The sequence below is a fragment of the Numida meleagris genome, chromosome 3 (assembly GCF_002078875.1).
Source record: "Numida meleagris isolate 19003 breed g44 Domestic line chromosome 3, NumMel1.0, whole genome shotgun sequence".
NCBI lineage: Eukaryota > Metazoa > Chordata > Aves > Galliformes > Numididae > Numida > Numida meleagris.
In genome coordinates, this window is record NC_034411.1 from 111,272,485 (window position 1) to 111,297,517 (window position 25,033).

At 44.2% G+C, this 25,033-nt stretch overlaps 1 protein-coding gene across 1 annotated transcript; it reads left to right on the top strand.

Moving 5' to 3' along the window:
• OPN5 (opsin 5) lies at positions 7,651-23,331 on the top strand. Its single transcript, XM_021392139.1, has 6 exons — positions 7,651-7,822; positions 11,525-11,644; positions 15,218-15,388; positions 16,990-17,324; positions 20,462-20,706; positions 21,602-23,331. The coding sequence occupies exons 1-6, from the start codon at positions 7,684-7,686 to the stop codon at positions 21,663-21,665; spliced, it is 1,074 nt and encodes a 357-aa protein (XP_021247814.1). The 5' UTR covers positions 7,651-7,683; the 3' UTR covers positions 21,666-23,331.

Genomic DNA, 25,033 nt, shown 5'->3' on the forward strand with positions numbered 1-25,033 from the left:
GGTGTCTGAAAAAAAGCAGGAAAACAGTTCCGAAATGGTTGATGTTTCTGCAAGTTCTGTGCAGTTTCTCTTCTTTCTTTCTTTCTTTCTTTCTCTCCTCCACTCCTGCTGCTGGGGCTGCTGAGCACTGTGCAGTCCCCGGGGCAGTGCCTGCACTTAGAGAAACATCAGCATCTGGGGACCGATGTTTTAGTTTATTTGTGTGTTTATTTACAGCATTTCTGGAGGTCTGTGCAGCTCTGGCGTTACCTTTATTACAAACAGTTTGAAAGAGAGTGCATCGTTTGTGTCTCTGGGCAACATCAGGAGCATGAACTATCGATCGATTAGATATTGTTTTGCTATTGATTATCAGCTGGCTTCAAAGTTAGGGATGGGATTGGACTTCCTATTGCATTCTCCTACAAGAGGAGAGAAGGCGTTGGCAGAAACCGTACGGTCACATCCCTTCCTCGTGGCCGTGGGGGCATAGGATGCGGGCCGTGCTCTGCTGGCACATTGTGCCCAAGGGAGCCAGCTCTGGCGGAGTTGTGAGGCAGTTTGAATTGCAGAGCAGTGCTGGAGGCCCACTGGGAGCACCAGCAATGCAGAAACTGAGGATAGGATTTCCACTGCAACAGCAAACCTGCACCAGAAAGTGTCCCAGGAACTGCATGCACAAGTGCAGGGCAGTGCGTTGGGATGCCTGTTGGTTTCAGAGGGGATCTTATTAACCTTTATAAATATGTTAAGTGTAGGGGACAAAGGGACACAGCCAACCTCTTTTCAGCTGTCTGTGGGGAAAGGACAAGGGGAAACAGCCATAAGCTGGAGCATAGGAAGCTCTGTACCAATGTGCAAAGGAACTTCTTCACAGTGAGGTGATGGAGCACTGGAGCAGGCTGCCTGGGGAGGGTGTGGAGTCTCCTTCTCTGCAGATATTCCAGACCCACCTGGACACCAAGCAGTGCAGGCTGCTGCAGGGAACTGCTGTAGCAGGGGGGGTTGGACTCGGTGATCTCTGGAGGTCCCTTCCAACCCCTACAATTCTGGGATTCTGTGTTATCTCAGCTCATGGGCCTCCCTGCTCCTTGCTGTGCGTCGTGCAGCGCCGTGCTGGGTGCCCGCACACATCCCTGCTGGCTGTGCCTGCTGGGTGATGTGTTCTGTCCCTCTGATCCAGGATTTGCATGCAATCTCTTTTCTCTAGGTGCACGCTGTTGGTGCTGCTGCTCACATCTGTGCTTTTTGCACCAGAAAAGCAGGAGTGTGAAACCTGCTGCGTGGACACGATGCTCTCAGTGCTCTAGAAACGCTCACGTTCAATGAATCCTCTGCGGCCTCTCCGCTTCCTGTGAAATGCCTGCTCTGCTCCCTTTTCTTTAGGCTTAAAGGGAAGCCCTGATCCCTTCTGTGAGATAAAGGGGGGCAGGAGCAGGCTGCGGGCACACACTGCTGGAGTTCCGTGTGCCCTTGGGGCTCCCAGGACCGTCCTGCAGGACCAACCCAGCAGAGCACAGCCTTGCCTGTCCTGCACAGAGGCTGCATGCCCTGAGACCTGTGGGCAGCAGCACTCACGTGTGGATGTCTGCTTGATTCTGCTGTGCCAGAGGGCTGCAAGGAGCTGTGCTGTGGGGACAGGCCCTTTCCTCCTCGTACTCCTGAGCTTGAAGGATTTTCCTTGCAAGGAGGACTGTGGATGCCCAATTCTTGCTGACTGTCACCATAGGAGCACACTCCTCTGTGATGTGTGTTACCTGTTTGGGGCACTTGAGCTGTCCTTCCCTGCACGCAGCTCCACTCACACCTCAGTCTGCATTAACAAGTATTTTATCAAGGCTGAATTCAGCAGTCATTATTGAATATGCATTAATTGTGCTCCTAAAGTAGTGAAATTAATCCCTTATGTTATTCATCCGCAGAAGGGATCGAAAAGAGGAATATGAGGGAAAATGAATCTCTGTGGTCTAATGATGGGAGTTAAGAGGTGAGACTCCCTGTGACAATTTTAACTAATCTCAGGACATATCTACCATGAGAGGCACTGAGATTGGCACTATTAAGTTCTGAAGAACTGGCTGGGCGACCTTCTGTAACAATGCCACTCAAGCAGTGCCCATTTCTCTGAGGTCCTCGCCAGCCTGTTATCCAGCTCTTTTGTTGAGCTACAGCAAAACAGTCCTAAAATAAACTTAAACATTTAGATAACTTCAGAAATTTTTAGGATAAACTCCTCTCAAAGAGCGGTCAGGTGCTGGAACGGGCTGTCCAGGGGGGTGGTGGGTCACCATCCTTGGAGGTGTTCCAGACCAGTGTAGTTGTGGTACTGAGGGATGTGGTTCAGTGGGAAATACTGCTGGTGATTGGATGGTTGGACTGGATGACCTTGGAGGTCTTTTCCAACCTTGGTGAGTCTGTGATTCTATAATTCTTGTAAATTTCACGATCCCTTTGGATATTGAGGATGATCTGTATAAATACAGCATTTTGTAATCGTTTGATTTTTCACATCAAAAATTGGAAACAAATTGCTGAGACGAATCTAAATTTTCAGTTTTGATGTGCTTATTGTAAATGAATCATTCAGGTATCTTCCATGTCTACTGCCCAAGAGCTAAAAAAAAAAAGGGCAATACATGCTTCACTCAGCCTCACCTGCAAAATCCTACTCGGTTAGTACTGGAGCTAGGATGGTCTTTCTTTCTACACAAAAGCAGTGTGAGCCTTTACCTCTCCTAGGAACGCCTGTGGTTTATAGTAATTTTCCGTAACAGCAGAACAGATTATTATTGTTCCTACTGCTGACCTGAGTGCCATTACATTGCTCCACATTATTGCATTGGCCTACGTCTTCTGTAGATACAAACTCACTGTGTGTTCCTTAGGGGAAAAGGTTTAGCAACTTCCTGAAAGTTGCCCATAACATAGAAGAAGAGGTGAGACTCTGAGAATCCCAGGGGAGTCCCAGGATGACTGGGACTGGAAGGGATCTCTGGGACCATCTGGTCCCACCCAGAGCGGTGCCCAGCACCACGGCCAGGTGCACGACAGGCTGCCCCGACCCCCTAGGTCTGTCTGCTCCCTCAGGACTGTAAAAATCTCCTTCAAAAGATGGGAAAACATGTGAGTGAGGATGGAAATATGAACAGCAAGAACGTTATGATGTGAGTTAAAATACAGAATCACAGAATGGTTTGAGCAGGAAGGGAGCCCTGAGGCCATCAGTGCCAGCCCTGCAATGCACAGGGACAGCACAACTCCGTCAGTGCTCAGAGCCCTGTCCCCTGGCCTTGGCTGTGTGCAGGGACAGGGCAGCCCCACCTCTTGCTTACTATTGTAAACATCACTGCAGACATCCGCATAATCACTTGTGAATTTACTATGGCCTCGATTCTATAATAATTGCATTCTTTCAAAGCTCAGCAGTAAGTCTTCCTGCATACTTTTAGGCCATCAGAAGGCAGAAGCCCTCTCTGGGGCTTTAATCCAAGGCTGAGGTTCCACCCCCCAGCAGGGCTGTTCGGCCTGAGCAGGAGCCACGTAAACCTGAGTGCCTTTCCTCCTACCCATGCCCTTCCTGTGCTGCACTGTGATGTTGCATGTTGTTGGTTGGGCAGATCTGTGATGGGTAGTCATAAAGTATTTCCCCTACATCGACATCCAAAAAGGTGATGTTCCAAAAGCTTTGTGATTATTATCGGAGGAAAGCAGCGTTCTGGTGTGATGGAGCACGACTGCAGGGTAGGAAATGTTAGCTGGAATGTTAAACCTAGGGAATAACTGTTGAAAGCGATGAGTCCCCTTCAACAGGAGTGAGGGAGTCTACCCCAGAACAATGGTGGTTAAACAAGGTATCTGCTAAAGGGAAGACACATCCCAGTCCATAGTGCGAGTCTTCAGACTTGAGACCTCCACTGAGATTGAATTGTCTTTCTGAAAGAAGTCTCTGGCTGCATTAGGGAGAAAGAGAAAAGGAAAGAAAGAAGGGTGGTGCTCTGGGGTTGTTTTACGTTTTATACTCACTGGTGCGTACACCCTGAAATGTGGCAGCTGGGCAGACTGCTGGCCAAGGAGGGGTCACATCAGAAACAAGTTTTGAAAGACACCATCAAGCTAAAGAGAGCAGCCCTGTTTGTCACCTGGTGACCCAAGGTCTCTGGTGGCAGCGATGCAGCCAGGAAGGGTGGGAGGACAAGGCCGTGCCCGTGGGGACCTTGCCATGGGCCGTATTGCACAGTGTGCTCTGCAAAGTACCAGGGAGGTTTCAAATAAAGATACATTTGATGATACGAACTGGGCTCCCGCTGCTGCCGAGCGCTAACTAACTTAGTTATGGAGTATCTGAGAAATAATTACCACCAGGCAAAGAAAAGAGAAAGATCATTCCCTTTTCCCCCTTGAGAAGATAACAGTTCCCTCTGGTACTAATGCCTACTTTTAGCTTTTGTCTTTTACTCATTCTGATAGAATTATTCATACTTTTATTGTTTTTAGACCTATTACATATCGCAAGAGGGTAGAAAGTTATTTTCTTAATTAACACAATCGATAATGTTATCACTTCAGCTGCGATAATTCTTTTAAAAGGAGCTCTGCTAATTCTCTCTTTGCAGATGCACTGGGATCCATGGGTATCTTTTGTTTCACTCTACAATTTACATCTTGGTAAATTCATTTGCTTTCATGAATGTCTGCAGCACTTATATGTCATCCATGACTTTGAAGATAATCCATTCCTTGTGCTCCCTTGCCCAGCAGTCGCAGTAAAGCTTTGCTGCTGCGGTCACTTTCGCTTTGCCTGGTCTCCATAAACCGAATGCATCCATTTTTGGCAAGCTAAAAACAATTTAGCATCTGTTTTCTTACTAATTTATACTGGGGTATTCAGGTTTTGTGTGCATCTGCCAGCACATAGCCTAGCCAGGAGGAAGAAGACGTAGTTCAAACCTGGTTTTGGCGATTCACACATTTGTAGCTTCCCGATTTGTTTGAGGGGTTCACAGGAACTTGTAAGCAATGGAGGCTGGTGCACCTATGGATCACACATCCCACCGAAGTGGGATTTTTAGGGTTTTTTTTGACCTTAATAAGGCACTGTAACACTGTGGTATCTTGAGAAGCACGTACATAAGATAGGACAAAACAATCGGGTTAGGTGTTCAAACTTGGTACACCTTGGGAAATGTGTATCTCCTACATTTGCTGCACTTCACCTGATAGTTTAAAAGCTATCCCCATCCCTCCTTACTGTTCTTTTACCCGAATCTCCATTGGAACTGAGTCCTGATGTGGATTGTGGTTTTCCTTGACTTGAAATGATAAGAGGAATGATTACTCTGCCTTATTCATTACATCCTCCTTCTGACTTCTTATGCTCTAAAAGTGAGATTTGATTCTTGAATAGAACTTCGTTCCAGAGGCAGGTGGAAGACCCCAGTGACTGGGCTTCTGCCTGGGGTCAGCTTGTACAGAAGTCACAAATTCCTCTTTAAAGCTACTTTTTCATGAGTGCTTGCAAGTGCAATGATAGTGCCCTCACCACCTATATAGGCCTGAGTGGGAGATTAAGAGTGGTTTGGAAAGGAGCATGCCCTTAAATGATGTTTGTTTCCATCAAACTCAAATTGTGCTGACAGGTCCCAGATGTCCTTTACCATTTGCATCACTTCAACCATCCATATGATTCACATGCATACCGGGGAACAGAAAAGTATCAGGGTCTTTTTAAAGGCCACTAGGAATTTAGACTGAGGCCTGCGGTTACAGCTGGCAGGAGATGAAGATTGGTAGGATGGTTCTGTTTCCTAGAGTTATGTTTGTCTCAGCACAGCAGTAAGCTATGGACTGCTTATTCTCAATGGCTGGGGAATGGAGAAAAGTGCTCCTGAAGACACATACAGTTGTGGGTTCTTTTAATTTTATTCATTTATTTATTTATATTTGTTTTTCTAAGGGAATATTGAGTATCTCTGAGTATTCTGAGCTCAGTTGTGGAAGGTAAGGGGATAGCATCGGTATCTGATATCAGGACCAGATAGGTCTTTTTCAGGAAAGGCACTACTATATTTCCCCTCTAGAAAAAACAAAATGTTGGGCATTCAAGGCAGCACTTGTATCTCTCTCAGTTCTGCAGTAAAGTTAAATACTCCCCTTGTCTTCAATGGGTGTCATATAAGTATTTCTCAATTTTTTTTTAGTATTAAAGGTGTCACTGATCTTCTGAACCTTTAGCCCCTGTAAGCTAGACACCAAGGATGGGATTCATCTTATCCAAACGTGGTGTTTCTCTCGTAAGTATCTAAAAGAGATAAAGATGTCCTAACTTCCAGTTACTCACGAGGGTGAGTCTTCTCATCCCAATGTGGATAGACAGAGCTTGATTCAGTTGTGTAAACATGGATATCCAATGCTCATTTCAGATTCCTAAAGCAAGATGCCTTGTTGCTGTGGGCTCCTGCTACGCTCAGAGTGAAGAGGAGGGCATCTGTAGAAGCTGACCCGCTCCCCACTAAGCTAGTTCCACCTTCTCACCTTCTCTCTTCTCCTCCAGCAGTAGCTGAGGGCTGGCTCTTCTAACTTAGGCTTCCTGCAAGTTTAGAATTTGCTGGAGAAGAATTTAGAGTTTTGTAACTTGTCCCAGGTCCCACAGCTGAAAACTTAGGTAGCCCAGGGAGTCAAGGGTAAGGGCTTTGTGTGCCACTCCTGTCTCTTAGCTCCACCAGCCACTGACAAGAAGAACTGAGGCGACAGAACATCCTAAGCAGTTCCTGAATGGGTGACTTCAAATACTGTTACGTTTTTATCTCATGGTAGAGTTCCTGACTTACACCATTGCAGCTGTCCTGGAGAGGTAACCGGTGGAGATGCCTGCCAGACTCTAGTTTTCCCATACCAGGATTCCCCGTATTGATCTTAGCACATTTCACCTCCATAGCCCATTTTCCCATAAGTCAAATAGGAAATGAAACAAGCCTACATAGGTGAGTCTGTTACTCAGCACCGCTGCTTCTTCATAACCATAATAACCATCAGTGTTTATAACGAAAACCATGTGAAGTTGTTTGCATTAGAACGCACCATCTAAATAACTCTAAGGAGATGTATGGATATGTCTCTTCACTTAACTGTAAAATGTGCACAGCTGCAATCTGTTGACACAGTGCCCCTCAGGATATGAAGAAATTGCTGGGACTGTCTAACTGATAATTCCCAGCTTCTTGGGATTATGAGAACAGCGCGTATAGATAAAGACAAGTGCAGTGTGCATTAAACACATTGAACAACAAATCTTTTCAGACACCAACAATTGCCCTGCTTGGTTTTCCTAGACCCTCAGCCTTGGGTTGCTCAGCTGAGAACACGAAGCTCCTTCAGACATTCAGGGAAGGCGCTTCCAGTGCCCTGGGTTGAATGCTGCAGCACATTGCTTCCTAGCTACTGCTCAGATGGGTTACTGTGATGATTGCAATACGAATCGTGACATTTGTGGGTAAATAAAGTCATGAAACAAACTATGTCAGGATGCTTTATGCAATTTTGAAACGGATCCTGAAATCCCCCGGGAGCTGGTAGAACAGAAATGAGGATGGGAGGATACATCTCACATGTGAAGAAGAGTATCTTCACCACTTCTGGTGGCAGATGGGTGCTATTGCGTGCTCTGTTGGCTTTGTTTGTTTTGTTTTCTCAGGCACTGAGCTGGACATGAGTGGGATGGCACCAGATCACAACTCCTCCTCGCAGGAAGAATACCTCCCGCACTACCTGCAGCAGGAAGACCCCTTCGCATCAAAGCTGTCTAGAGAAGCTGACATCGTAGCTGGGTTTTATCTGACAGTAATCGGTAAAGAGTTTTTATTTCACCTTTGAAAAACGGCTATGCCACCACATCCTTGCAGTGAATGAAGCCAGAAGCTGCAGTTCTGTCATTTCTGACCAGAGCAGGGTTCTGCCCTCACTCCCTGTGATGTTACTGCCTGGCTTCAAAGTCTCTCATGTGCCTACACATCAAAGAACACCCTCAGCTGTGTTCGCTCAGGTCCTGCTCAGCTCCTGGCAGCAGCTCTCCTCCGTTTCATATTACATTGAACATCACTTTCTGCCCATGACCCTCCCCTCCATTTTGTTTTGGACTCTTTCACCACTTTCAAAGGGACTTTGCAAGCAGAATAAATGCAATTATTTATTGGCTGGTGCACAGAGATGAGAGCTTCGACTGATTTCAAGGTTAAACGTTCATAGGTCAGGCAGTTTTTGGGCTGGGAAGAGCTGCTCTCCATTTTAGGAGCAAGCAGGTCCCCGTTCTTGCTGGTTTGCCATCTGCTGTGCTATTTGGGGGCAGTGTTATATCTTTTTGTGCCAATGTTTTTGCTCACAAATACCTGAGCTTCTAACTGTAGTCTCAGCACTCACACTTCTTTCTGCAGTTTTGGTTTCCTTTTGTTACAGCTGATGTGTTTTCTCACAGCTCAACCCCTATTTTCTCAGTAATGCTGAGCCCAGGTGGTGTAACGATGCTGCACCAAGCTGTGCTCTGGGGCTCAGCCAGCTGGACGCAGAGGAACAGAGGATATTCCTTCCTTTTGGTTTCTCTTGGGCTCATTCTCTTGCTCTGCTTGTTGTGCACAAAGCACAAAGACCTCTCAGTCCTACCTTCATGGTTCTCCTTTGCTATCTTGCACGCTCACCTCTCTTACTGCCTTTCCTCTCACTGACCCGAGGGATCTATTTCTTTCCATTGCTGATGTCCCACAAAGGCTGGAATAACTCTTGTTTCTCACCAGCCTTCTGCTTATGTCTTAATTGAAGAAGGGATTCAGAGCTATAGAGCTGACGAGTGAGGCTCTATCTCCCCTCAGTGACACTGTGCTATTTTCAGTATTCATGTACCAATTTGTATGTACCCTAAGTTTTTATACCCTCCCATAAAAATACATATACAGCATATATTATTTCATTATGGCTGCTGTACAAACAGCTGTTTTCACTGAGCTGTCTAAAACAACCCCCCTTGAGTCTTTATTTGCTTGGTTGAGCAAACTGGCTTTTAATTCCAGGAAGTATGTCTGGGGAGCTGGAATGAATCCTTCCAAAGCACATCGTGGTGCCTGTTTATAGGGGCTGCATTTAGGGCAGATTTATCTGGTTCCAAAGAAGTACTCCTGCCAGGTGTGAAACATCTTTCAAAGGCGAAGAACAGAAATCATATTTCCTGTGAAAAAACAAATCCCAACCATGAGGCTGAATTCGTAGTTAAGAAGGGCTGATGAACGTGCAGCTTCTCTGTTGGATCCATGTGTAGCTCTGCTTTAGACATAATATTCTACTTTCTGCTACAGATTTAACTTTTATTTATGTTTTTTTTGGTTTTTGTTTGTTTTCATTTTACTTGCATAGTTACTTTATCCTTATGGTCCTTACAAACCCCAGCAGCAGTTTTCATTTGAGCCAAGTACCTTTTTCATATATGGATCCAAATACTATATTTGCATCTTCCTTGGGTTTGCACAGATATCAGCCCATTTAATAACCATGGTAATAACTGCAAGCAATCAGTGCCCGATGCTGGGCAGCCGTGGCCTCAGGCACTTTAGCTGTGGCATTAGGTCTCATGTTTTCCAGACCCCGTGTGTGATACAACAGTGGATGTGATTTTGCCAGAGGCTGAGAGAAGTAGAGCGTTGCCACAGGGGGTTATGGGAAGGAGTGTTATGCTTTGTGTCATTACAGAATTACACCTCAGAGCTCAGCCTCTGAGAGAAAAAACTTGAAAAGGCGGTGGAAGAAGCAACACTAAGTCTTCCTTCTCTACTTGTGCATAGTTGGGAGCAGTGGTTTTTTGCTTCCCATAAGCACAGCAAGGCTTTGTTTGGCTGGTGCTTCACGTGTGGTTGTATCTTCCAAGCCTGGTTTAGCTTCTCACCCAGCGGACACCACCACCACCACCTCCCGTTGTGCAAACTTGTGTTCGTTACCCATTCATGTTTAGGTGGATGGCTATGTTTTGTAATATCCTAGACCTGCAGAAATAACAGAAGGTGGAAGGAAATATTGTTGTTCCCAGGAAGATCTCCTGGTGGCTCCTATACTTTCTGCAGACAGAAATAATCCTGAATTTCCCTCTCTACGAAGCTGGTTTCGAGCAGCTCGGAGTCCCCACTGGCTTTGCTGGGACACAGAGCACTGCCAGGTGGAGATTTTTCACAGTGGATACCAGCTCTGTCTGAGGAGGTCGTAAAATGTCTTTAATTGGCAGCTTTATGGTTAATCACAGCTCCTAAGTACCCAAAGAAGTAAGCAAGAGCCACATGCCCAAACAGCTCCTGGGCATAGTTGTGTCTTGTGGTAACTCTGCACTATTGCAGATTTACTTTGCAAACGATGTAAGCAGTAGGACAACAGCAGGAGCGTCCACTGCCATGCCCACAAAAGCTATGGCTGTGCTTTCTTACCCTGACTTGTGCCTCAGACCAGACACATCCATGTCCTTCTGCTGCCAATGTGTGTCCCTTCTTCTTGTGCTGATCCCTTCTGAGAAACATTCTTCCCTCCTGAGGATCCCTGCCCATCTCCACCACCCTCATGGACAGAGGGGGCAGCGGGGAGAGCTGGGAAGCCAGCGGGTGGGAGCTGCTGTTGGGCATTGCTTTGTGTCTGGGGCTGGAGAGGTGCAAGTGGATTCAACACCTGCTGCAACGTGGGAAGGAGCTGCACCGTGAGCAGACAAAGCTGGGATCCTAGCAGGGTGTTCAGCGGGGCTTTAGGGTCAGGCAGATTGGACGACTGAAATGCTTCAGTTTGCAAAGTTAAAGGAGTCTTGACCAAACCTGTGATACATTCTCGGTGAATGTGTGATCTTTTGCCCAAACTATTTCACTCCCATGTGTATTTTTTTAATTACCCGGGAAAAAAATCGAACAGTGTGGGTGGCAGTAGGAGTCCAGCTCTGTTTGAGGAAGAGCTCTCTGTGGACCCCCAGTCTGTTGGGAAAGATTCAGGACAGTGACAGGTGCTTTAGAAAGGTCTTTTTTTTTCCCCATTTTTTTTTCCTTTCTAATTGTGACATAAATCCATTTTTACTGTAAAAGTATGTTACATGAATAGAAATAATTTGCATTCATTTTGAAGTAAAAACCTCAAAATCCGACTACAGCGTAGAATAAAACCAGGGCTGTTCAGAGCCGGGCTCCTTGTGATTAGACAGCTGAGCTTCACTCTTGTGCTGTGTTACAAACCGGGTCAATGAGGGCTGAGGAATGGTGGGATTTCATGGTGTGTGCTCTGCCAATACCTGTGCAGGCTCGGGTGGTGAAGGCAGAGCCCTGCCCAGGGGAGGACAGTGCCTACTGAGGGAGGGAGATGCTGCAGTAGGTGTCTCTATGAGCTACGCAATGAAGATGAGGTGCTGCATTTCAAAGCAAAATGTCCAGCCTTGGGAACAAAGATTAAGGCTGAAAATACCAGAAATGTCACAAGGAGGACGGGGTATTGCTGTTTTTCAGGAAAACTCCAATTTTATCACTTTTCTCCTCTTTCGAAATTTTAGGGATTCTTTCAACTCTGGGAAACGGGTACGTTCTCTTTATGTCCTCAAAGCGAAAAAAGAAGTTGCGACCTGCCGAGATAATGACTGTTAATTTAGCGGTGTGTGATCTGGGCATTTCAGGTAATTTCCTGTCTTATTTATATTCATTTTTACTCCCCTATTCTTTCTGGCAGCGGCAAGAAGCAGTCCTCTGGAAGTGCTGGGGAGCCCCAGATGCCTTTGGTACTGACACTTCTGCTCTGTTATTTGCATAATAGAAGGGAGGACAGAAAACAGCATTCCTGCACAACTTGATGAAAGGAAGTGAAAACTCCAGAGGAGAAAATAGGGTTGGATTTATCAGTTCTGTGTCAGGCAAAGCTCGCATTCCCCTCGTGCAGCCTCCAGAGACAGCTCCCATGTGTATCCCAGCACAATAAGCAGAAAATAAGTTTGCACTGCTACTGAAGAAAATTGCCTTTACTTGCTGCAGGGTGCAACAAGAGGGAATCAAATCTTAGTAGGGGTGGGAATGAAGGGAACGAACTGGAACCTGTCAGCAGCCATCAGCCTATCCAAGCTAATACTTTTCTTGCTAGCGACTCTCCTTTTTTATCTTTGTGTCAGGAAAATAAGCCTTTGTGTCAGTCTGTAGAGTAAAAGCAACATCAGCCAACTTGAGGGATTGCTATGTTAACCCAATGGCCTGGGATGAGCAACCCAGATGCTCTGGAATGAGAGCAGGAAGGGTTTACAAAATGCTGGACAGCCAAGAGTCTTTGCAGATCACTTCTTTGGCTCTTTGCATGAGTCTCATTATGCTGCTCAGAGTTACAGGAAAATGAGAGGAAGAGGGCTGGATGTGCTCTAGGAAAGGTTTTTTTTGGATGGTGGACAACCCAATGAGTATAAAGGCTTGATGCCACCCAGCTATGACCGTGGAATGTCCCCTGTGCAATATAAATGGCAGAACGTTCCCATGCTCCCAAAGTCATCTGTTCCCTATGTGTTGCATATGCTAGTACTGCTGTCCCTTGGTCCAGCACTCTTTTCCTGCCCTCATCCCCCCGGAACAGTTTTGTCCTTTCTTAACACCTGAAATAGTGCAGAACAACATAAAGAGATGGCTCCCAGCCCCTCAAAGATGCAGCCTGCTGCTGTTGCCACTGCACACATCCAACAAACCGCTGACCCCCACAGCTTGCAGAAATTCTGCTGCATTTCAGTGGTCAGCAAGCATGATTATCTGAATGAGACACATCCCTTCTGCTGAAGAAAACTGCTGGTATATATTTATTCTGCTACCACAAAGATGAACCCCAGTTTTTGCTTTAGCATAACCACCATGGAGACACTATTTCCATCCTGCAGCACTCTAGAGGAGAAGGAACAAAGATCTGAATAGTGTGAGTTGCTCCACTGAAATGGAAAGTTTCTGTAGCCATAGATTTGGAATGTAAAGGTATTTTCAAACCTCTGAAGGGTATATCACAAGCACACAAACTACAGCCCATTTGGGAACACTATTAAAGCAAGAGTCTTAGCATGAGGGCTCCTTTCTTCTCTCCTTAGGTGTATCCCCAACACACAACTGAACTTTGTCACCATATTTCCGCAGGGATCTCAGCTTCTCTGCCTGCTGAAGTGCTGTAATGGAAAACAACAGTGACTGGCAGAGCTACACGTGCTTTCTCTCCTTTCCTTTTCTTTTGGTAATGGAAAGCGTTGACTCAAAAGATGTGATGAGCTCTGATTTTGGACTAATTGTAGTGGAGATAGGACATTTTCCAAAGCCGTTATACTTCATTGGCTTACCTGGGCGCTTAGTTGAAGAGCTGGGGTCTGCAATAGCCCTGCTTCCTGCAGATTGCCACCGGGTGGCACCAGCTCCTCGTTCAAGGCTGCACCAGGCTCGTCGTGCGCTAACAGCAAGCGCCCAGTGCTGTCTGCTGGAGAGAAATGTCATTGTGTGCAAATAAACGTGATGCCCTTTAAAGCTGACAGTGGCTTACGTGAGGAAAGTTGCTTACTCTCAGCACATATCCCAGCTCTTGCAGTATTTCATGTTTTTCTTGAAAGCTTAATCACTGGGGTCAGCTTTTGCTTGAAAAATTAAAGTATTTCTTCTGCTTGAAGAAAAATGCATTTATTTGACCTAAGCACAGCCTTCACGCTGAGATAGAGCTTTCCTCACAGGCTTCAGCTCCAGGAACAGATGCCCAGAATGTGTTGTTTCATAATACCCCTCATTTTGGGGGGTTTTCAGTACTGATCTTCCTGGCGTAGAAAATGGAGCAAGAGCCCTTCTCAGCGAGATTTGTCTTTTGGTAGAAATGTTTCAATTTCTTGTTGAGAATGAGAATGAAGTATTTTATTTCACATCAGTTTGAAATTTAATATTTTGGGAAATATTGTACTTCAGATCACTTCTGTGAAATTCTATTAAGTTATTTCTATTAACTTATTTCTATGAGTAAGTTACGATGCAGGAATTAGAGTTTGCAGGACCATGCTTACCTGCTTCACAGGTCCGTTACCAAAGCTGCCATGGCATCACAGCCAGGGCAGCAGCCCAGGGTGGCTGGAGATGCTGTAAACCCCTGCAGGCACCAGGGTAACTCCTGAGCAGGAATATACATGGGGAGGTGGAGCTGAATATTTAATGTTGTTTGAACATTGCAGTTGAATGGTTCAGGCTTTCGAGCATTTCAGGTCAGTCTGGTAAGCAGAAGTTCAGGATCCTGAAAACATGCTGATGTTCCTAGGTTGTAAATGTTTGCGTTTTCTGTTCCATTAAAGCTGATTGTATTGTACGTCCAGTTTGAGAAAAAATAAAATCAGAAGGAGGAGATTTCCAACTAGAAAATCACAACTTTCAAGATTGCCCATTCTCCTGACATTTACAAAGAGTGTGAATAATGTCAGTCTGTTTTAAGGCAAGAATGGAACAACATGTGACCTAACTTGAGTTCTTTCACAGCACACCATCCACTTCTATAAATGGAGAACCAAACTAGGGAACCACAAGAATCTCCAGAACACCTAGGGGTTTACCTGCTGGTTGGGGATGCTTAAAACTTTTGAGTATCTGCATGCAGATGACTTGCTGAGAGTCCCCTGGGACATAATAGTATGAGCAGGTGCCGAAGCCATTCTGCAGCTCAGGTCCATGCTCTGCCATAGCAGCACATGCCTTTCCTACCTAACACTTTACTACAGCATAGATTCTAATATTGGGCCTTGGTATGCTTGCAAAGTCCTCTTTGTAAGGCAAATTTATTTCTCCTATGTTTGAAGACGCTCAGTTAATTATAAGGATGTAGTTTAACTAGATTTGTGCCTGTTCCACATGTGGATCCACACGTTTGTGTTTGCAAGCGGACTTAAACCAGGCTGTGAAGTTTTTCTAGAGGGATGAATTTGTGCGTGCTTAGTACCGGAGTACGAGTTGGCTTCTTGTTCGTGTGGTCTGCAGGGAAGCACCTGTTTCCAGCACACACTCCAGGTTTGGATAATCCTACCACAGTGCAGATGCTGTGAGATTTAGCTACAGCTGTCTTTGGCTTAGTCCTGTGGATCAATCACATCCACGCTGCAGAGCATGTCTATTGGTGTTTTCTTCATGCAAAGGGGAGCGTTTGCTCTTCTGAAAAGGGATGGTTTTATCAGTGACGGGTTTTATCGGCCCACTGACAGTCTTTTCTCTGTTGGAAGTTGTAGGAAAACCCTTCAGTATCATTTCCTTCTTTTGTCACCGCTGGGTCTTCGGATGGATGGGCTGCCGCTGGTACGGATGGGCCGGCTTCTTCTTTGGCTGTGGGAGCCTTATTACCATGACAGCTGTCAGTCTGGATAGATACCTAAAAATCTGTCACCTGGCTTATGGTAAGGAAGATAAACTGTGCTGAGGGATGCTGTCATCCTGCCTCCTCTCCTCCTCCTGCCCAAGAAGACCTAAAGTGATCAGGGCAAGGAAACAAAACAATTATAAATTATTTCCTGCATGTACATAGTGAAATAAAAGGAGAAAAAAAAAATAAACAGCACAAAACCCCAAACAAAAAAGAAAATACAATTCAGTGAGGGAGTTAGGGATTTACCTGACCAAAACAACTGCTTTGGTTATCTCTGCCAATATTCTACTTAAAATTAGGAAAACTTTCTGCACTGAGAGGACGGTCAGGCCCTGGCTCAGGGTCCTCAGGGAACTGATCATGGTCTTGAACCGTAATGCATGATTTAACTCTTAGGTTGTCCTCTGTGGAGCCAGGAGTTGGACTCAATGATTCTCCAATAGTGTATTCCATCATTCTACAAATTTTCTCAAATATTTCTGAGAAGCAAAATTTCTGATGGACTAGACTGTTACCATGAAGGTAGCTAGTCTTCTGTTTAAGACGTCAAGTGTATCTGAGCAGGTCATACTGATGGTAGAAGAAATGTCTAGTTCTTACTTGAGTAGGCTGTTGGATCTTGTTACACTTCATTTGCTGGAAGGCAGAAGCCCTTCACAACCGCTGAAGCTGTGCTCTTAACCTCTCCTTGGATAAGTTAAGCATCTTAAGCTTTTTATCCCGTCATTGTCATCCAAGGTTCCTATCCTGAAATCATACTTAAGCTCTCCAAAACGCAGCTGTTAAATATAGAGAGGAATGCATATATAAAAGAAGTATGTTTGCACGACCCAAGTAATCCCTGCTAAATCTGTATTGCTGGACATACCCTCTTTGGTTTTGTGCCCTTGCTGTCTGCTTAAGCCACTAGTTTTAGTAACCATTCATAGATAAATCACTTGGTCTACCAAGGACCACTGACGTCAACAGATTCAAGTTTTGCACATATAAAAAGTTCTTGTGACCTGGTACACAAAAGTATTCCTCATTAGATGCCTACATTCCTGTAAGATATTTGGCAGGCTATTTAAAACATCTAAAAGATTTGGATGTGAAATAGGTCATAATAAATGTGATATCTCTCTAGTATGGAGATGGATCTTGAAAGGAGGAAATGAATTTAGCAATGAAAGCTGTTGTTGACGTATCCATCAACATTATGTATCTCTCAGATATGAAGTCTTGTATGCTTCATTCTTTTCAGTTAAAGAACATTGTCATTGCCTGGGAAAGATGTTTTTCTTGCACTGGGAGGAACTAACTCCCCCCCCCAAAATAAGGGGAATTCCCTCGATCATTGCTGAGCTAGCCGTTCGGATTGCTTCTGTACAGACTCTTGTAGGCTGTAAATCATCGCAGCTCCAAGCAGAGACCTGAAATCATGCCCTCCCTACAGGCACGCATCTCTCCATGAGGTACAAAGCTGGACTGGGGTGGTTAGCTTTGGGGTCCACTGTAGAAGGAAGTGAAATGAACCCTACTGAGGCTGCTGACAAACAGCCAAGTAAGCTCTTTCTTTACATGTAGAATGGCAGATTTAATTGTGCCAAATACATGTGGAACTGCAGTTGTAACCCTTGAATTTTCTTCCAGGTACCTGGCTTAAGAGACACCATGCTTTTATCTGCCTGGCACTAATCTGGGCCTATGCAACGTTCTGGGCTACTGTGCCTTTTGCTGGTGTGGGAAGCTATGCTCCGGAGCCGTTTGGGACCTCGTGCACTCTGGACTGGTGGCTGGCACAGGCTTCGGTGGCTGGGCAGGCTTTTATTCTGAGCATTCTTTTCTTTTGCCTCCTGTTTCCAACTGCAGTGATTGTGTTTTCCTATGTTAAAATCATTTTAAAAGTCAAGTCATCCACCAAAGAGGTTGCTCACTACGACACCAGGATCCAGAACAGCCACATACTTGAAATGAAGCTGACCAAGGTAAGTGGGAAGTTTTAGCTTCATTTACTTTGTTGTATCATACGAATGGGATTGAAGAACTTCAGCAAAGTGCTTTCCTGTGCTGAGTGATGGTATGATCTGAAAGTGATGGTCTAGCTTTCTCACATATCTTTGTCAAGATGGGAAAAAGCAAGAATTGAGACATAATTTAACCATAATTTAACAGTTAGGGCACTCAAGTTCAACCAAAAGACCTGCAGAGAGGCTTTCCAACCTGAACCACTGTGAGGTGACTCTGAAATTTGGAGTCCCTGTGATCATGCTTTGTTTGGAAGCTCTGCCTGCCTTCCCTGTGTGACCTTGCACAAGCCATGTCATCTCTCTGTTCCCCAGCACAGAACTTCCTTTGCTTTCAGAAGCTGTAGTGAGGAGCTATTTTAAGGCATTAGAGGTGCTCAGGAATTATAAAAGGAAAACAGGTGAAAAGCAGATTATTGTATTGGGGAAATAAAACTTTCATACAATTTATGTTCCCTTTTTTAAATGAAGACACAAACCAAATCATTCCCATGATATTTCCATTGTTGTTGTGATGATAATTTATCACTTGGGTTCACCCACTGATTAATATCTATGCAACTGATAAAATCTGTTTGCCATAGCAGACTACATCCTATTTTTTCTTTCCAGTTTCATCTGTTTTCTGCTTCACAGTGGTGACAATCAGGATCTGTGCTGATGGTGGCTATAGTGCTGTCTCAACATAACTGCTTGTGCCAAACCAAACCAGACCTCTTAGTTGTAAAAATTCACCATCACCTGCAAGCCAGGCCAGGAAGGAGACGAGCAGCATCCTTTACTTGGCTGATCCAACATTCATTACATTTTTAAGAGGTTGAAATGAGATGCATTTTACATATACAGCAATTAGTGACATCATATCAGACCATACCTGAACTAGCAGTAACTTCAGTGCTGTCAACATAGTCGGTAAAGCTGCATTTGTGAGCTGTGTTTAAAAATGGTCACTTTGCTGCCGTGCAATTTTTCAGTTATTCAGCATCTTTCCTCTGAAGAACGGTGGGAGCTGCTGATTTAGTGCATCGGGTTTGGCTCTCTTCCCCATGTTGCAGGAGTCTCGTAAAGCTTCAAGGTGTGGTAATTGTAGCAATTTTCCCCTCTATTGTGGATATACAGTGGGGAACGTTATCTTGGAGCTACAGTACAGTTGGCATATATATAAATATGGAATGTGAATCTCCATCATAACTCACCTAACCCCACTGCCTGGTTTCTAAAAGAGGCAGTGTTTGAGATCCTTGGCTCACAAGCACTATGTCGACAGTGGTGGACAGCAAAAGAGCATAAAATAATGAAACTTCCCTGCCAATAATATTTCTATTCAGATGTAGAACAAAAGGCTCTACAAAAGTTTTTTGCTATATATATATATATAATGTGTTTTCTGATGACATTTGCATTGCAATCCTGCAGTTTATCGTCTCAAATGAATGCACTTGTTCTGCTCAGACTGGGTATTGAGGAACAGTCGGCCAATGGCAGCGATATAATGGCACACATTCAGGATGTAGTATTGCATGATGGCATTTGAAGCTACAAGGGGTGCTGCGGAAGTAATGCCTCTTATTTTATGATGTCAACCCACAGTGTCAGAAGCAGATGTTGGTGGGATGGCAGCAGGGGCTGAACCTTCCCACCAACGTCCTGTTCCATGTTGTTGCCGTGTGAGGGATGGCAGCAGAGGGCAGGCTGACAGAATGGCATCTGACATGGGAGCGGGGATGGAAAGAAAGAGCTGCCACTGAATTCCTCCGTGAGGAAAGAATGGCACCCACTGACATTTCCTGACACTTTTGAATGTTTACAGAGAGCAACCAGTGGGTGTGAGCACAGCGAAAGTTGGATTGCATGGGCAACATTTCCCTAGCAATGATGCTGTCACAGCAGCTGCAAAACAAGGGGTCAGCTCTGCTGGTGCAGATTTTTACAAGCATGGCATGCACGCTCTTGGTCATCACTGGTGAAAACACACAGCTCATGGTGGTGACTATGTTGAAAAATGGTATTTTGTAGCTGAGATTGTGCTCTGTCAAACAGTGTTATTGTGCTCTTTGTATCCAATCTAGTTTCCATGGAAATAAATAGGAGGTCTGCATATATCAGGCTGTGACTCAGTGGAGATAGATTGGTTCAGAGAAAGTCAATATATCCCAAATTTTGGCCAAAAGAGTTTTTCTTTAATGTTTATATGAAATATTCCCGTGGCTACATTTCCTCTTGTTACAAGGAGCACCCATTCTCATTTTCCAGGAATGCAACTCAAAAATTCAGTAGGAATTTGCTACAAAGTCTCATGGACTATGAAATTCATGTTATGCGTCAGGAAGAAGAAAACTGAATGTTGTACCAGTGTTCTCACTGTCAACTAAATTTCCACTTGTTTCAGTTCTGGTTGGTGCAATTGAATACACTATTTGGTTTATCTGCTGAGATGGGTAATCCCGGTGACTTGACATCTCATGTCTTCTTGAATGACTTAACGTTCACTTTTTTGTTTGGAAAGGACTCCAAATGTCAGGCATTTTTTCCAGCAGAAGATGGGCCATTGACCCCCACATGGGTGCAGGCAGAGGAACCTGGTTTGGCAAAACTCTTCTCTGTCCTCCTCTTATGAACGCCCATCCTCATGGAGGGTTACCGCTCCCATTGGGTTTTGGCTCCTTCTCTGTGGGACATCAGCACAGTCTACAGGAAAGGAAGAAGCCCTGCTCTGATTGTGGGTCCCTTCTAACTCAGGATATTCGATGATTCTTTCTTTTTTACAATGATTTTTATTTGCAGTGAAGAAGGCAACAGTCTGTGTGGGAAAGTGATAGGGGGGTGACCTGTGATTTTCCACTTCCTCAGACTATTGCCAATGTCTGGTAATTCATTTAAGCAGAGTTAAATGCTTAGAATCCACATTTGTATCCAGGGAAATGGAATACAGTGAGAAGGTGCCACGCTTTTTTCAGACTGTGAATTTATCTCAAGCAAGTTGTAATTTTTCTTTTCCGTTCCGTTAGATGTTCCTTTGCGTTTTGCTGAGCTGCACGCTGTTCTGTCAGTAAGGACAACTCTGCCAGGTTAACTCCTTTCCCCCTTCCTCTCACAAGGTGGCAATGTTGATCTGTGCCGGATTCCTCATTGCCTGGATCCCGTACGCTGTGGTCTCTGTGTGGTCAGCCTTTGGACAGCCTGATTCTGTTCCCATTCAGTTTTCGGTGGTACCAACTCTACTGGCCAAGTCGGCGGCCATGTACAACCCAATTATTTACCAGGTCATTGATTGCAAATTTGCCTGCTGCCGGTCAGGTGGGATGAAGGCACTGCAGAAGAAGAACTCTCTGAAGGAATCGAGGTAATTTATTTCTTCGTTGAGATATCAGATGTGTTTCACTACAGCGTTCCAAAAATTTACTGAACATAAGATCTGCCAAGAGCCATGGCTCTTCAAATCTCTGTTTTTGTTTTTGAGCGTGACCTTTCTTTCTGACCGTGACTTATGCAAGGTCTTTCTCTTCTGGTTCCTTTTCTTTACTTACAAACCAACCAACCAACCAAAAAGGCCTTGGTTCTATTTCCAGCTTTGTAGCTTTGTGGCAGTCTGTACTGACCACCAGTGGAGTTCATGGAGCCCCTGACTGTCCATGGAGGAAAAAATGCTTCTAGTTCTGGCTTATCTTTCAAGTCAGAACAACAAGAAGATAATGCTGTAAATCAGTCTGACAGCAGGGCTGGCATAGAGGCTACAGATGCTCTACCAGAGTCAAGAGACTGGGGATACGTATAATTCCAGGAAAATATGAGTTTGTATGTATGAGAGGCACGAAGGCCTGTGTCATCATTCATCTTGTTCCCTTGCCAGTACCAGTATTCTTTTAATGTATTGTCCACAAAACTAGTTGATATCTTTCACAGTGTCCCTTAGCAGATGGTTTTATGATCAGAGGCTCAGATTTATCTCACCTGCAGAAGATTTAGGGTTTATGTGTGTTGTTTAATTGAGATGCCAAACTCATAGTTTATCCAATAACCCTTTGCAGCTTTGGGCAAAAGGGAGACAAACCTGAAGCAGCCTTAAATGTCACTGCAAAGAGGAAAGTAAGTTGAATTAAGTCCCTTGTGCTGAGCACAAGCTGTCTTTCCCAGGCTTGTGGGGTGAAGAAATGTTCTAAAAAAATACCTTCCCAGAATTAGGAACTCAATTGTTAGCTTGTTTCGAGCAACATGCTTGTGCTTTCTCCTTCCCACAGGATGTACACCATATCTGCACACAGAGATTCAGCAGCACTGAGCGAAACCCAAGTGGAAGTATGAAGGCTCGTTCTGCAGCGAGGGAAAACCTGCTGACAAACTGTCATACTGTCACAAATTCATCTTCCTGGGAATAAATTAAAATGCAATGACAGTTCTGTTTTACTCCTCAGTCCTATGTAGAATGTAGTTCTTTCCATCCTAACTAACACAGTGTGATTAGGGCCGGGTAAGTACTTTAATTATTCAGAGGAAGAAGAAAGAGAGAAGATTCATTTGTATATATAAAAAAAAAATGGATTCACTTCAGAGGCTTTGAAATATCACCTGTCCAGATTACTATAATAATAATAATTATAAGCAAATTACTAGCTCTGTAAATAATGACTTTGATGTTTGTCCGTGGTTTCTTCTGGGGGGAAGTGATCTGACATGAAATAAGTTAATGGAAAATCAGAATCTCCCACACAGATTTTTGCAGGCTGTAATGTTATGGGTAACCCAATACAGCCCTTCGCTCACCCCCCGCCCACAAGACCCAGATGTGAGCTGAGCTGAGCCAAAGTGTCAACAAAGCACAACAGCCCGTGTGCAGGACCATGAGGGGAGCATCACTCTGAAGGAAGATTTCTTCGTTGTGTTTTCAGTATTTCAGCCTTGTGATATTAAGGATGTTCTTCATTTTATCTGTTAAGATTAGATTGAGTGATCTTCAATGAAAATAGTGCTGTGAAGAATAATAGCCATAAATATTATGTATCCTACGTGCATATTCAGACTGAGCTGCCAAGAAGCAAAGTATTATCTGAATTTACTGTCACTGGCTTAAGGAAATAATGGACACAGGTTAAAACTCCATTTAGGTAATGAGCTGACCTAGACAGTAAGATTGTCCCAGTGAGAATAACCCACTACTTTGTATTTTCAAGGTTACAGGCAGTGAAATTGTGTGAAGCCTGTGGATATGAAGACTTTTAATTTGGTCATTACCAGTCAAAGCTGTAGAATGCCTTGGAGCCTTCCTCCATAGGCTTGGAAACTGTTGATAACATAGAAGTAATGGTCAAGATTTACACTGCTTGAAAAGTATAGACGTTTGAAAGGGGTGAATTAAGCAAACATTTATGACAAGAAAAGTTGAAAGAAGAGCACTAAAGATGGATGTTGTGGTTGTGAGCTTGAAGATTTTACAGAACATTTGTCCATGCAGGTGAATGTAGCTGCAGTAAGATTTCTTTCTACGCCTGTAGTAATACTGAGAGAAGAAACAACAACGGAGATGTTGGGTGTTTTGTTTTTTGTTTGTTTTTGTTTGGTTGGTTTTTGTTTTGTTTTGCTTTGTTTGTTTGGATATTTATGGCCCAGCCAGCAGAAGAGCTTCAGTTCTGTGACACCCAAAGGGATGTTGCATCTTCATATGAAGGGAATATCATTAATGAATTGACATGTGCAGTGTCAGTGAATGGAATTATTTGGTGGAAGTTTTCTCCCGGATGACAGTGTAATGTCTCTATGGACAACGTTCCACCTGCAGCGTGCAGGGTGGTCTTGGTTGTGAGAATAGATCTGAATTGCTTTTAACCAAGCAGGCACCAAGTTATCCCACATTATCCATTTCTGCTTATGATTCCAACCCTTCCCACGAGGAAACTTCCAGACAATTCAGTGTGCATCCCTCAGTGAATTTGCTGTGACATCTTTTTAGCTACGTTTCCCAGCTCAGAGTGTTGCCAGGTGACTCTTGCCTCAGGCTGGAAGATCATAGAGTCATAGAATGGCTTGGGTTGGAAGGGACCCCAGGGATCATCAAGCTCTAACCCCCTGCCACAGACAGGGCCACCAACCTCCACATCTAATACCAGACCAGGCTGCCCAGGGCCCCATCCAACCTGGCCTTGAACACCTCCAGGGATGGGGCATCCACAGCCTTTCTGGGCAGCCTGTTCCAGCACCTCACCACTCTCTTGGTAAAGAACTTCCCCCTGACATCCAAGATGATAATAAAAATAATGTTCACCAGGACACCCATTTCTCTCTCTCCTCTCTCTTTAGATAAATGATTCGTTGTTTACCTCCACATCTGTGTCTTTGCAAGTGTCACCGGGCTTTGTAGTCCTTCAGCCCCATGGAATAATGTTTAGCCACCTGAAATTAGAATTTCTGGAGAGCTGTTGCTGAGCTTAGAGCATTGCAATGAAGGAAAGAGGCCTTTATTATAATTGCCATGTTTGCATGTGTTCTTGAGCTGTTGCACATCCCATTCTGGCCTTTCTCTGCTATTTCTATTCTTGCTTTGTACTTCAGGATGACTTGTACTGCCCTTTATTTGGTAGATAGAGGTGTAGGGCAATTTTGTAACTGAAGCATGACCTTCACTTCCTCAGTTATGACATACAACAAAATCTTTTGAAGTATAAGGCTTGATTACAGGGTTTCAGGCTCTCATTATTTCTGAACTTACAGGATTCTTCATTAACCATGTATAATCAGCTTTTATCCGTCACCGACCGTAGTTTCGTCATTACAGCCATTTTGTTAGTGAGCTATTCTAAGAGGGACTTTCAAAGTCAAAACAGCTAACTTGTGCAACATCTGGATGAAACATGTTCATGGATAGTAAAGGTTAATTAGCTGTTCTGTGCCAATGAGATAGATTCTTAGGTGGTTTTTTTTTGGGTTTTTTTTTTTTTTTTGGTAGCATCTAAAGGGAATTTTGGGATTAGATCTCTTACTCTTGGTGTACAATGAAAGAGATATATGTAAAATACCAGGTAAATACATTATTGTAGCACAGACTATGTTTCCATAGCAGATGGTGGATGTGGCATGTGGTATACCATGCATTTTAAATGATGAATAATGTTTACATTGGATCAACCTTCATCCTACATTAATGAAAATATTAAACATACAGAAAATAGATACCTGTAAGAAATAGATACAAAAAGGGAGCTGTGAAGGTCTTCTCAGCTCAGAAAAAGGGCCACACAGAGGCTTAGCATCCTGAAGTAAGAAACTGGTATGAAAATCAAGAAAGGGCTTTGCATTCATGGGGGCAATTTGCAACACCTAAATGTCTTCCTCCAAAGCAACTGAACATCCTTTATCCTGAATTGCAAGACATTATGTTGATCAGTGAGTAGAGAAGGGTCTGCCTGGCTTCCTGCAAATCTGCTCTCAAAGCTAAGGAACAATTCAGAGGAACTAAGGAAAGTATAGTGGGGAAGAAGAAGTAATCGTGAACAAGCAGCGGAAGCTAGGAAGAGAAGGTGACAGGGTTAAGTTAAGTAGCCTAGCAGAGGAAAGGTCTGAGAGTAAATTATAACAGTCTATAAATAGCTTTAAGGCAATAATAATGTAAATGAAGAAAGGGAATTATTCGCAGTCTCTGAAGGTGACAGAATGAGAAATCAGATCTGGATGCTAAAGCA